The sequence below is a fragment of the Pelobates fuscus genome, chromosome 11 (assembly GCF_036172605.1).
Source record: "Pelobates fuscus isolate aPelFus1 chromosome 11, aPelFus1.pri, whole genome shotgun sequence".
In the NCBI taxonomy this organism is placed as follows: Eukaryota; Metazoa; Chordata; class Amphibia; order Anura; family Pelobatidae; genus Pelobates; species Pelobates fuscus.
Window position 1 is genome coordinate 121,904,269 of NC_086327.1, and position 14,552 is coordinate 121,918,820.

General features: G+C 42.4%; 1 protein-coding gene across 1 annotated transcript in view; it reads left to right on the plus strand.

Moving 5' to 3' along the window:
• Positions 1–2,012: 2,012 nt before the first annotated feature.
• SCN2B (sodium voltage-gated channel beta subunit 2) overlaps positions 2,013–14,552 on the plus strand; it is a 28,094-nt gene continuing 15,554 nt past the window's right edge. The window contains exons 1-2 of the mRNA XM_063436931.1: positions 2,013–2,220; positions 9,659–9,822. Of these exons, the coding sequence (XP_063293001.1) occupies positions 2,154–2,220; positions 9,659–9,822 (231 nt within the window). The 5' untranslated portion in view covers positions 2,013–2,153. The remainder of the gene's footprint in view (positions 2,221–9,658; positions 9,823–14,552) is intronic.

The following is a 14,552-nucleotide window of genomic DNA, read 5'->3' on the forward strand; positions in this document are numbered from 1 at the left end:
ACACACACACCTTGATACACAGATACACACACACTGGCACATACACACTCGCACACACAGACACACAGATACACACACACTGGCACACACAGTGACACATACACACACTGGCATATACACACACACACAGTCTGACATACATCAGAGACGCCCTCCTGTAAACGTACCTTGTGTGTCCAGGAGGATATCTTGCTTTTGGTCCTGGTGATGTTGGCTCAGACTGATAGGAGTGAGCTGCTGCATGCTCACTCCAGCCTTTCCTCTGCCATCCATGCTGCTCCCTCTCTGGACAGCCGTTTCCAGCCTCCAGCTGCCTCCTCCCTCCCTACTGCGCGGCAGCAACTCTGTGAAGCTGGGAGGATGTGATCTGCTATCACTTCCTCCCAGCCGGCCGATACTACAGGGTCCTGCTCTTAAAGGGCTGCAGCACCCGACCGGGCCCCTGTTAAGCGATAAAATCACAGCAGCCATTTTGTTCACCCATTTTTGGGGTTAATGCTGCTATAGTCGATAGAGATCATATTGATCCCTTTAGGCTTTTTTTTTTTTTTTTTTAAGCATGGTTACCCTTTCATTACTGAAGTGTTTTGCTTTTTAACTATTTGCTTAGTGACTTTAGTGAAGCACACATTGCACACATTGCTTAAAAGTATGTAACGTATAGTCCTACAGATCACCTGTTTGTAAAACTGTAAATCTGAGCTATTTAAGCATGTGACTCTATTCATCCTTGTATTCCTGAGTAATTATTATGTGTCTGCATCTCTTTCTGCAGTTTAGATAAAATACTTTTAAAGGGACACTATAGTCACCAAAACACGTTTAGCTTAATGAAGCAGTTTTGGTGTATAGATCATGCCTCTGAAGTCTTACTGCTCAATTATCTGCCATTTTAAATCACTTCTGTTTTTGTTTTTGCAGCGCTAGCCACACCTCCCCTGCCCTGGTCGTGATTGACCCAGCCTACATGAAATCAAAATAGTTTCATTTTCAATCAATGTAACTTATTTTAAATGTTTTTATCGCCTATTCTGTAAATTGAACTTTAAATACATACAGGAGATTCCTACAAGGTCTAGTATGTTATTAACAGAGCATGAGATAAGAAATTCTAATTTAAATTGAATTTGCAATAAAGGAGGTGTAAATATCATATGACTTTTTACAGGAAGTGTTCAGGAAGGCTGTGTAAGTCACATGCAGGGGAGGTGTGGCTAGGGCTGCGTAAACAAAGCAATTTAACGCCTAAATGGCAGGGAAATTAGCAGTGAGACTGCAGGGACATGATCTATACACCAAAACTAAAACTACTTTATTAGGTTAAAGTTAGTTTGGTGACTATAGTTTCCCTTTAATATTAGAACTGCTAACTAGCCAGGAAAACAGAAACTTAAAAAAACCCCAAAAACTATACTCAATACTTTCCAACATACTATTTTACTTCTTTCTATGGCAGATGAGGACCAGCTCTGGATTTAATTAAGGAGGGGTTTATTGTAATATATGTGGCTCTTCAATAATGACTGATAATGAACGGGTTAAAATAACTGAATTAGACATACACTGCTCATCTATTCATTATCTTAATATTTTATGCAGAGAGCTAATGCATTCAGCTTTTAACCTTGATTAAGACTAAGAGAAATGTTGCCTTTATGTACCTGGATATTAGATGTCAATTACCTAACACACCTGTTTTACTTTATCTGCTTTCTGTGCAATAACTGTCCTAATCACCCACACCACTTTCTTTCAATGTATTTTCTTTATTATTTCTGTAATTTATGTAACAATCTATATAGTAAGCGAGCTTACCAACTGCATGTTTGTCATTTAGTATATTTAACTCTCCAAAATGTAACAAGAGAGATGCTTTCCAATTAATCTTCCCCATATAACATATAAAAAAGATGCATTTATTTTCTTTTCTTGCCCTACCGCATGGTTTCAGTAAATCCACCAACCATAAAACCATGTATTCCCACCACCCACTACCCCCCCACTCTCTTACATCTCAGCTGCAGCCAGACATCCAGCCATATTGGGCTCACACAGTAATCTCATCGCTGCATCATCGAGGGGGAAATTCTATTGTATAAATAGAAATATTCCAAGTCAGGATTTTGGAGACCCCTTTGACCCCCTCCCAGACAATGGGCAGGAGAGAACACCTAGCAGCCTTTGTGCCAAGCCTGGTAACAATGGCATTCAGCCTCCTGGGTAAGTTGTGTGGACATTCTGCATGCACAACTGGGTGCACATCTGTCTCAACCCACACTGTATTGTGTACCATTCACTCCATGCAGCAAGGGGGGCAAAGGGTTAAATGCTTAGATCTCACACACAGCTGCACACAGAACCCCTCTGTCATATCCGTTTACATGGAAGGATACATTAGTGATACATTGTCAATACAAAGTCACCTGGTACACACTGCAATGAAATAACAAAACCCTACACATAATAAAGAATATATATATTATTATAGGGAATATTTTGCTGTCCTCCCCCCTCCCCCATATTTTTTGCTCAGGAGATTGCAGGTTCACGTGATCTTATCCCATGTCTCATAGATTAATGTTTCAGCAGATCTATATGGAGAGGGGCAGGTTATGATTGGCAAGGGGTAAGCGATACTATAGGGATGGCAAGTAAAGGGTTAATGCAATAGGGTGTCAAAGGGCTGCATTATATATTGGAGGAATAGTGGGGAGAGGAAGCTTTATGGGTGGTTTGGGACATCAGATGAGGCGATGGGCATGGAATAAAGAGACAAATTTATTATATAGAGAATATAAAATGGCTGGGGGCAGGGGGAGGGTATTGGAATGGTATAAGCAAGTGATGAATGTCTGATAGATCAGCAAATTCTGTTTCTATAGGATGAGGTGTTACAAATCAGTAACTAGGTCTAAGGAGAATATATACAGTGTATTTATAATGTACTGAAAAACTCACATTTCTAATGGTGAAGAATACTCAAACCGTATAAATACACATTACAACTTGGCAGTGGATTGACTGTATCATCCGTGTTCATCCAATCTCAGGGCATCGGGTAAATGGGCAGATTCTCAGGGTATGGGTAAACGGGTAGGTTCTCAGGGCATGGGGTAAATGGGCAGATTCTCAGGGCATTGGGAAATGGGCAGATTCTCAGGGTATGGGTAAATGGGCAGATTCTCAGGGTATGGGTAAACGGGTAGGTTCTCAGGGCATGGGGTAAATGGGCAGATTCTCAGGGAATGGGGTATTTGTGTAGATTCTCAGGGTTTGGGTAAATGGGTAGGTTCTCAAGGCATGGGGTAAATGAGCAGATTCTCAGGGTATGGGATAAATGAGCAGATTCACAGGGTATGTGGTAAATGGACACATTCTCAGAGCATGGGGTAAATGAGCAGATTATCTTGGTATGGTATCAATAAATACCATACATTCTCATGGTAGGGTATTATATGGACAGAGTCTCAGGGTGTGGGATTATAAGGGCAGTCTCAGAGTGTGGGGATATAGGTGCAGAGTCTAAGAGTGTGAGGTTTTGTGGGCAGTCTCTGGGTGTGGGGTTATATGGGCAGTCTCAGAGTTTGGGGTTTTGTGGGGCAGTCTCAGGGTGTGGGTTATATGTGCAGAGTCTCAGAGTGTGAGGTTATGTGGGCAGTCTCTGGGTGTGGGGTTATATGGGCAGTCTCAGGGGGTGTGAGGTTATATTGGCAGAGTCTCAGGTTGTGGGGTTATATGGGCAAAGTCCCAAGGTGTGAATTGTGCATGGGCAGTCTCAGGGTGTGGGGTATATGAGCAGTCTCACGGTGTGGGAATATATGGGAAGTCTCAGAGTGTGGGGTTATATGGGCAGTCTCAGGGTGTGGGGTTATATGGGCAGTCTCACGGTGTGGGAATATATGGGAAGTCTCAGAGTGTGGGGTTATATGGGCAGTCTCAGGGTGTGGGGTTATATGGGCAGTCTCAGGGTGTGGGGTTAAATGGGCAGAGTCTCAAGGTGTAGGTTATATTGTCAGTCTCAAGTTGTGAGGTTAAATGGGCAGAGGCTACAGGTGTGGTGATATGTAGGCAGAGTCTCAAGGTTTGGGGTTATTTGGGCAGAGTCTCCGGGTGTGGACTTATATGGGCAGTCTCAGAGTGTGGGGTTATATGGGCAGTCTCAGGGTGTAGGGTTATATAGGCAGTCTCAGGGCATGGGGTTATATGGGCAGTCTCAAGGTGTAGGGCTAAATGGACAGAGTCCCATGGTGTGGGTTTTTTGGGAAGAGTCTCAGGGTGTGGGGTTATATTGGCAGTCTCAAGGCGTGGGGTTATATAGGCAGTCTCATATTGTGGGGTTATATTGTTAGTCTCAGGGTGTGGGATTATATGGGCAGTCTCAAGGTTTGAGGTTAAATGGGCAGAGTCTACGGCGGGTGTGGGGTTATGTAGGCAGAGTCTCAAGATGTGGGGTTATATGGGCAGTCCCAGGGTGTGGGGTTATATGGGAAGTCTCAGAGTGTGGGGTTATATGGGCATTCTCAAGGTGTGGGGTTATATGGGAAGTCTCAGAGTGTGGGGTTATATGGGCAGTCTCAAGGTGTGGGGTTATATGGGCAGTCTCAAGGTTTGAGGTTAAATGGGCAGAGTCTACGGCGGGTGTGGGGTTATGTAGGCAGAGTCTCAAGGTGTGGGGTTATATGGGTAGTCTCAGGGTGTGGGGTCACATGGGCAGTCTCAAAGTGTGGGGTTATATGGGAAGTCTCAGGGTGTAGGGTTATATTGGCAGTCTCAGGGCATGGGGTTATATGGGCAGTCTCAAGGTGTAGGGCTAAATGGACAGAGTCCCATGGTGTGGGGTTATTTGGGCAGAGTCCCATGGTGTGGGGTTATTTGGGCAGAGTCTCAGGGTGTGGGGTTATATTGGCAGTCTCAGGGCGTGGGGATATATGGGCAGTCTCAGATTGTGGGGTTATATGAGCAGTCTCACGGTGTGGGGATATGTGGGCAGTCTCAGAGTGTGAAGTTATATGGGCAGTCTCAGGGTGTGGGGTTATATGGGCAGTCTCAGGGTGTGGGGATATATGGGCAGTCTCAGAGTGTGGAGTTATATGGGCAGTCTCAGGGTGTGGGGTTATATGGGCAGTCTCAGGGTGTGGGGTTATATGGGCAGTCTCAGGGTGTGGGGTTATATGAGCAGTCTCACGGTGTGGGGATATATGGGCAGTTTTAGAGTGTGGGGTTATATGGGCAATCTCAGGGTGTGGGGTTATATGGGCAATCTTAGGGTGTGGGGTTATATGAGCAGTCTCACGGTGTGGGGTTAAATGGGCAGTCTCAGGGTGTGGGGTTATATGGGCAATCTCAGGGTGTGGGGTTATATGAGCAGTCTCACGGTGTGGGGATATATGGGCAGAGCCTCAAGGTGTGCGGTTATATTGTCAGTCTCAGAGTGTGGGGTTATATGGGCAGTCTCAGGGTGTGGGGATATATGGGCAGTCTCAAAATGTGGGGTTATATGGGCAGTCTCAGAGTGTGGGGTTATATGGGCAATCTCAGGGTGTGGGGTTATATGAGCAGTCTCACGGTGTGGGGTTATATGGGCAGTCTCAGGGTGTGGGGTTATATGGGCAATCTCAGGGTGTGGGGTTATATGAGCAGTCTCACGGTGTGGGGATATATGGGCAGAGCCTCAAGGTGTGCGGTTATATTGTCAGTCTCAGGGTGTGGGATTATATGGGCAGTCTCAGAGTGTGGGAATATATGGGCAGTCTCAAAATGTGGGGTTATATGGGCAGTCTCAGAGTGTGGGGTTATATGGGCAGTCTCAGAGTGTGGGGTTATATGGGCAGTCTCAGGGTGTGGAGTTAAATGAGTCTCGAGGTCAGACATTCTGAAACTCAATCCTTATATAAACACAAGTTGCGTCTTTGGTCTTACAGTTATATCACAGTTATATCTGCGGAGATCTGGTACAGGACCAAATTAACATTAGATCCAGGCCCATGCAGCCTCAAAATAAATGTTATTTTTTTTGTTTGTTTTTTGTTGTTGTTTCATTTATTTACTTATTATTAAATAGGTTACTGTCACTGCAAAATGCCTTCCGCTCGTTTGATTTATGGCTAAGGATGCCTATTAATAGATTATAGGGGGGGAGATGTGTGTAATAATAGAATATGATGTAGGAGCTTGTCAGGATATAGGAACATGTGGTGATGTTCTAAAAACACCAACGTTGTATTGCTCTAGAATGTACAAATAAACTACACTACACATCAGGTAAAGAGAGGCATGCTCTGAGAAGCCAAGGGTTAAGTGTTGCTCTGCATGTCACTATATAGAAGCATGGTACTAGATTCTCTATGCACTCTGCTCATCATCATGCTACAGGATACTAATGCAGGCTCCTTGTGCTCCCTCCCTGACACATCTCCTGACTCAGCAGCAAGCAAGCAGATATTGATCATGTCATCAGAGAACAAACCACTGAGCATTGCAATATCCCAGAGTATGGAACAAGCTTGCATTATCATAAGCTTCCACTAGATGGCTCTAGACAGCCTATAGTGGTAATGTGACCCAGATTGTGCATCAGACATTGCAGCATATACCCGCAGTGCAGCAGCAATCAGGAGGGGGGGAGCAACTAAATAGAGGGAGGGCAGTGAGTTATGGGGGTAAAGCAGATATAGTGGGGGGGGGGGGGGGGGGGGGGCAGGGAGACAGTGAGGAAGATTGATGAGAGAAGAAAGCATGGGGGGAAGAAATGGAAAGCCTAGGGAGAATTCACCAGATGAGACTGTAATGAAGATCAAGATGTGGAAGGATATTTGGGGGTCATAGTTATACTTAGCAATCAAACCATGACCAGGGAACCAAAATGCTGTAACCGCAGCTGGTTCCCTTATTTACCACTATAACGTCTTAAAGTATAGAATTCAGCAGAGCTGGCCGTACAGATATGTTTAGCCATAATATCATATAGTTGGCAAGAGTTTCTCTATTTAAAATATATAAATAATTGAGAATACAATAAAAATAGGGAATTGTAAGCAATAACTTTTTGTCTTTTTAAAATATTTTTTTTTTAATATAAATGAATATAGATGTAAAAACAGATTACATTTTATCTGTTTTTACATCTACATCACTGGACTGATATGGTTACAATCTCTAAATGAATAAAGATATACAAAAACGTATCAATCCATTAAGAAATTATAAAGCAAAGTATATAAAATTAAATGAATATATGCTTGCAATATATATATAAATGATTAGTATAAAATACCCTTCCTGATTGTACAGGTAATATCTCAGTATATGTCACTTCCAGAGTCGGTCAGTGTGTATCTGTCTAGTATTGGTCCAGCCGGTATTTATATAGTATAGCATTTATAATCACTACAGGTAATTTATGGGTCAATTCATCTTATGGCTAATTGCAGTTCATATATGAAAATTAAAGGAAAAACAACCTTGTTAGTCTAGTGTAATAACCTTGACATCTTTAATCTTTATTTGGACTAATAGTAAGGTTGGCGTAGGCAAGTTCTTGAATTGTTGTTGCATTAATCCAGGATAAGATGGCATAAACATGTTATGCACTGAATTTGGGAAAGAGGTATTCCTTTAAGAAATATGCTACCGTTTAAAGAAATGCAATTTAGCAATGTTTATTATACCTACTATTGCCCATCACACTTTCACGGACAATAATTGGATCAGCTGAACTGCCAACTGAACAAGTGTCAGACAACCCAAAATAAGCCAAATTTCAGCCTCTAAACCCAAATGAACACATCAATCAGGGACAGACTCTTTGCACCAGAATTAGCACATTAAGCTATAGTGGTTATGGTGCTTAGAGAATCTCTTTACTTTTATAGATGTCCAATAACCAAACGTAAAAAGCTTTGAATAAATTAATTGTGAAGAGGATTAGAGAAAGGATATATTAAAAAAAAAACACCATAGCATCAGGGATACATATCTGTATTTCTAACACTACAGCCCCGATGCCCCTTATAATTAGGTTCCCTCCCATAACAATTCTGTCCTTCTCATTGGAGAGCTTGGTGCACGGCGCTTGCTACATTGCACCTAACATTCTGCCATAGAGAATCCTAGAATACAATGATTTTCTAAGGCGGACCGTGATGTCACTGCACATGTGTATGTTAAGGCATGAGAGTCAGGAAGTAAGACTCCCATCTTTCATAGCCACAGGGCTTGGAGGCGTGTCTTGAAGCTGTGCTTCCAAGCCCTCTAATTAGTGAACTAAAGGAGGGGGATGGGGGGTCTGCAGACACTATAACAACTTTAATAAAATTAGATTCTTAAAGTGCCTAAAGTGGCCCTTTAAGCAGTGTGTGTGTGTGTGTGTGTGTCTTACCTTTCTCTATTGCAGGAATAATTGTGAGAATATGTATTTTTAACCCAACAACTATCATTAGGTGTCTGCAGCAGGTGATCTAGATAAACATAGATGGATATTTTTCCAGAGAACCATAACCTGATTGAAACCCATGGTCCCTGTATACAGTTTGTCATTGAAAAATGTCCTCTAATTCCTCATGTTCAGCTTAAGTAATTCATACATTTTTCCACAGCACAAAGGTGAAACATCCTTTCTTCCCTAGAACAAGATTATTCCTAAACAGCCAGTAGGCACTTTTTAAACACCAATAGCTGATTCGGAAAAATTATCCAACTCCCCTATGATCAGAGCTTGACTATTTCAGTCTGAATTTTGCAATTCAGTTTTTTTTTTTTTTTTTTCACTAGAGTTTGGTTTAACGTCAATAAAGCATTTTAGCCAGGCATGTTATTTCTAATGTGCTGAGTAAGCTTTAAATTAAATTCTGGATTTACACATTTAATAGAAAGAACATATCAATGCAACTGTAACTTTATAACATTCTTTCACCCAGGATCTGATAAAAACTATATTGTTTACAAAGTTTATAATATGAAAACTAAATATAATCCATAGTTACCAACAAATATAAAAGTCACTTATTTTACGGAAACGTAATCAGTTTGGTATAACATGGAGCTAATGGAAGTCCACGCAGAACATATACCTACTTGTACTATATGTAATTAATGCAGTATTTCACAGTTTGTGTGCCATCAGAATTCTCCAAACTGGGGGAACGTGGGTCTCATCGAGCAGAGGTAACAGTGCTAAAGAAGAAATTGAGTTCAAGCTACTAACTCCAACAGCAGAGTAGATGGGGGGCTCATCATATGACATCTATATTCTGTTTTGGTTTTTCATCCCTATATTTTCAACCGATATGACCCTTCTAATAGTAACAAATGACATGAATAAGCATGTGTCCTTCAATAGATGCACAAATAAACAAATATTACATAAAACATTGCCGGAATAATGTATGATATATATATATATATATTAATGTAAAACTCAGGGAAAAAAAACAAATTAGCTTTTAATATTTTAATCTGTATGCGGATCTTCCAACAGACCCATTAAATCCTTGGCATAGATTATATTAAAGTACAATAGAGGTCACTGTATGTAACAGGCACATTCTATCATTGCAGGTTACTATATCATGATATACTCTGAATGTTCTAAATGTAAATGATGATTTTAGATTTGAATATACTTGGCATTACTTTACCACTAAGCTTTTTTTGTGCCCAGCGGCCGTGGACGGGATGGAGATCACTGTGCCTTCTTTGATCTATGCCCTGAATGGTACAGACATTCGACTGCCCTGTTCTTTCAACTCCTGCTACAAAGTGGACAACAAACAGTTTTCCATGAACTGGACATACAGGAGCTGTAGCAACTGTAGTGAGGAGACGGTGAGATGGGCTTGTTGTGCTTCGACTTGTTCACTTCCCAAATCCTTTCATTTGTCAGTACTTCCCTGTCTGTTCTTTCCATCACAAGCCCCGAATCATTGCTAATAGTAATTATTGTAACCCTGGGCTCTCTAGTGCTCTCTACTGTGCCACTACTATACTGGGAACTCTTGGGGCATTAACCATAACAATGGTTTTACTCCAGGTTCAGGGCGAATAGGCAGATTCTCAGGGTTACAAGCTGCGGATTTCATTCTGTTATACAATAACTGTAACAATTGTTGGTCTGATCCTTTTGTCACAATTCATAGGTAAAATCACTATTAAATGCCTGTAACAAATTTAAACATAATTATAATATCTAACATGTTAAACTCCCCCTAAAAACTTTACACAGAGCCGTCTTAAAGCATAGGCACGCTGGACAATTGCCCGGTGGCCCCACGAGCATTCGTGCCCCGTAAGCAGAACCTTCAAACCCTCTATATTAAAATGTTTAGGTGGAGTTTCAGCTGTTAACTGTACATGCGATCTTACTGTTGCGAATACATATCTTAACCTTGACAAAAAAACTACGTAAGCGTACTAATTGTACATAACCAAGACAAAATCAACACCAGTGGCGGATCCAGAACCTGATCTCGGGAGGGGCACTTGTAGATTATTTAAAGAAATTATCAAGGCACAATAACCACTACAGCTCAGTGTAGTAGTTATGGCGCCAGTAGTGCCAGGATCCCATCCCAGAGTAAGTAGTCAAACCGTTTAAGAACAGTTTGACAACTTACCTGGGGTCTGCTGGGATATTGGGCATAGGAGCAGTGGTATGTGTTAGGGGTGAAGTGTGTGAAAGGTGCAGTGTGTGTGTGAGTGGTGAAGTGTGAGTGCATGAGGGCGGCAGTGTATGTCAGGGTTGCAGTGTGTGTGTTAGGGGCAGTGTATGTGTGGGGCAGTGTGTGTGTGAGAGAGCTGCAGTGTGTGTGTGTTTGTGTGTGAGGGTGGCAGTGTGTGTGAGAGTTGCAGTGTGTGTGTGTTTGGGGCGGTGTGTGTATGGAGGGCAGTGTGTGTAGTGTGTGTATGGGGGCACTGTTTGTGGGGCAGTATGTGTAGTGTGTGTATGGGGGCAGTGTTGTGGGGCAGTGTGTGTAGTGTGTGTATGGGGGCAGTGTTTGTGGGGCAGTGTTTGTGGGGCAGTGTGTGCAGTGTGTGTATTGGGGCAGTGTGTGTATGGGGGCAGTGTTTGTGGGGCAGTGTTGTAGTGTGTGTATGGGGGCCAGTGTTTCTGGGGCAGTGTGTGTAGTGTGTGTATGGGGGCAGTGTGTGTAGTGTGCATGGGGGAGTGTGTGTATGGGGGGCAGTGTGTGTAGTGTGTGTATGGGGGGCAGTGTGTGTAGTGTGTGTATGGGGGGTAAGGAGGGTAGGGAGGCTTTTTTTTAAATTTAATTAAACTTAATATATTTATGTCCCCCCTCCTTTCTTACCTTTATTGATGAGGAGGGGGGACGTATTTCGTTCCCTGGTGGTCCGGTGGTGGTGAGGTGAACTAGAGTTCACTCTCGTGAGATTTGGAGCGTTGCCGTGGTTACCCCCCCGGATCCGCCACTGATCAACACACAATGTTATATGGTCCAAATGTTTGGGTGGATTAATCTCTGATGTACAGCATGATTTTTAATATTTAAACAATAACTCTGTTGTAGATCCCAATAAATATGAGCTTAATTTTATCAATATTTTACATTTACATTCCTGTGAGTGGTTGTGAAGGCAGGGCCCCAGTGCAATACTTTGCCTGACAGCATTGATTTTACCATTTGATTACCACAAACCAAGTCATTTGGTTACCATGTACTCAGCCAGTCTGAGTGCAGAATATTTGTAAAAACTGTGAAAACCTTTTTATGTTCATTTTTGTTCTAAAAAAATGATAACTAATAGTCCTGTTTTATTTTGAGATGTGACTGGTACCTGATTTGTAGTTATCCTTTATACCTTGATGTTACCGTCTTCCATAGATTGCAAGCTCTGTGGCTCAGATTTAGCAATTAGCAAATTAAACCAATGATTGTATTGCACATAAGCTGTTTAGCAAGTGGATGCCTCTCTACCCCACTACATCAGGTGCTTATTTTAATTCCCACCAGCCTCCACCAGAAACCAACTAAGCATGATCAGAATTCGAGCGCAGGAGGGACAGGCAGTCAGTGTCAGGGTTATTTACTAAACTGAGAGTTCTTTGTGAATTTCAAATTTAAGGTGAAAATAACTGAACTAGAAACATTCTCTAAATCAGCTATACATTAACGCTGGCTACTATGGGCTTTAAATTGAAATTCACTTGGAACTTCCCTGAATGTTACTAATTGTGTGTGTGTGTGTGTGTGTGTGTGTTTCTGTATCTATATATATAAAAAGCCTGTCCTGATGTCTAGGGTTAGCATGCTGTGTGTGTATGCGTCGGTGTGTGTTTCTGTATATATATATATATAACGCCTGTCCTGATGTCCAGGGATAGCATGCGGTGTGTGTATGTGTCTGTGTGTGTTTCTGTATATATATATATATATATATATATATATATATATATATAGCCTGTCCTGATGTCCAGGGATAGCATGCTGTGTGTGTATGCGTCTGTGTGTGTTTCTGTATACAGTGTATATAAATATATAGCCTGTCCTGATGTCTATGGTTAGCATGCTGTGTGTGTATGCGTCTGTGTGTGTTTCTGTATACAGTGTATGTATATGTATATATATATATATATATATATATATATATATAGCCTGTCCTGATGTCTATGGTTAGCATGCTGTGTGTGTATGCGTCTGTGTGTGTTTCTGTATACAGTGTATGTATATGTATATATATATATATATATATATATATATATATATATATATATATATATATATATATATAGCCTGTTCTGATGTCCAGGGTTAGAATGCTGTGTGTGTATGCGTCTGTGTGTTTTTCTGTATTCAGTATATATATAGAGCCTGTCCTGATGTCCAGGGATAGCATGGTGTGTGTGTATGCGTCTGTGTGTGTTTCTGTATACAGTATATATATATATACAGAACAAAACTCAGGTGCCCTCCCCCCCCCCCCCCGCGCGCCACCCACCACCCAACCTTTACCCCGCCCCGCATTCTAAATACACACACACACATTCACTGACAGATACGCATACACTAGCTAACAGAAACACACACTTGCTAACAGAAACACACACACTAATAGACAAACTCACACTCAGTAACAGACACTCACTAACAGACACACACTCACTCACTAGCAGACACAAACTAGCAGACACACACACTCACTGGCAAACACACACACTAACAGACACACACAGTCAGACACACACACACTCACTGGCAAACACACTAACAGACACACACACTAACAGACACACACACACGCACTAACAGACACACACACACTCACTCACTAACAGACACACACTCACTCACTAACAGACACACACACTCACACTCACTAACAGACACACACACACTCACACTCACTAACAGACACTCACATTAACACTTTTTTTTTTTTTTTACTTTAACCCCCCCAGCCTCCTTACCTTTGGGAATGCTGGGGGGGGGGGGGGGGGGCTTCTTTTTTCCCTGGTGGACCAGTGGCTTTTTTTTTTTTACTTTAACCCCCCCCAGCCTCCTTACCTTTGGGAATGCTGGGGGGGGGGGGGCTTCTTTTTTCCCTGGTGGTCCAGTGGCTTTTTTTTTTTACTTTAACCCCCCCCAGCCTCCTTACCTTTGGGAATGCTTGGGGGGGGGGGCTTCTTTTTCCCCTGGTGGTCCAGTGGCTTTTTTTTAATTACTTTAACCCCCCCAGCCTCCTTACCTTTGGGAATGCTGGGGGGGGCTTCTTTTTTCCCTGGTGGTCCAGTGGCTGCTGGGCGGTCGGGCGGCGCTGCTGGGCGGGCGGCGAGGGAGCACTTCCTTTGAGCTGTCTGCTCAGCTCCCTCGCGCGCCGCACAGTGAGGCTGGGAGGCGGAGCCGGAATATGACGTCATATTCCGGCTCCCAGCCTCACTGTGCGGCGCCCGACCGACCGCCAAGCAGCAGCCCATCATGTCTGTTAGCCTCAAGGCTAACAAGACATTTGCCTTGGGCATTTGGGGGGCGGCTTTTTTTGCCGCCCCCTGGAAAATGCCGCCCAAGGCAAATACCTTGTTAGCATGGGTTAGCATGTTGTGTGTGTATGCATCTGTGTGTGTTTCTGTATACAGTATATATATATATATATATATATATATATATAGCCTGTTCTGATGTCCAGGGTTAGCATGCTGTGTGTGTATGCGTCTGTGTGTGTGTTTCTGTATACAGTATATATATATATAGCCTGTCCTGATGTCCAGGGTTAGCATGCTGTGTGTGTATGCGTCTGTGTGTGTTTCTGTATTCAGTATATATATAAAGCCTGTCCTGATGTCCAGGGTTAGCATGCTGTGTGTATATGTACTGACACCACATGCAAATGTTGCACAGAACGGATATTGCCAGAGAGGAAGAGAGTATTCTAGCTGGTTGATTGACAGACTCATATGGCAAGTCATTTTTTACTATACTATTCTTTATATAAATATCATGGAATTACTTACATTATTTTTCATGAACAAGACATTCAAGATCATCACATTTTGCATTAAGAACCAGACTGCCAGCTGAAAGGTAGTTGTAGTATGCTACTGG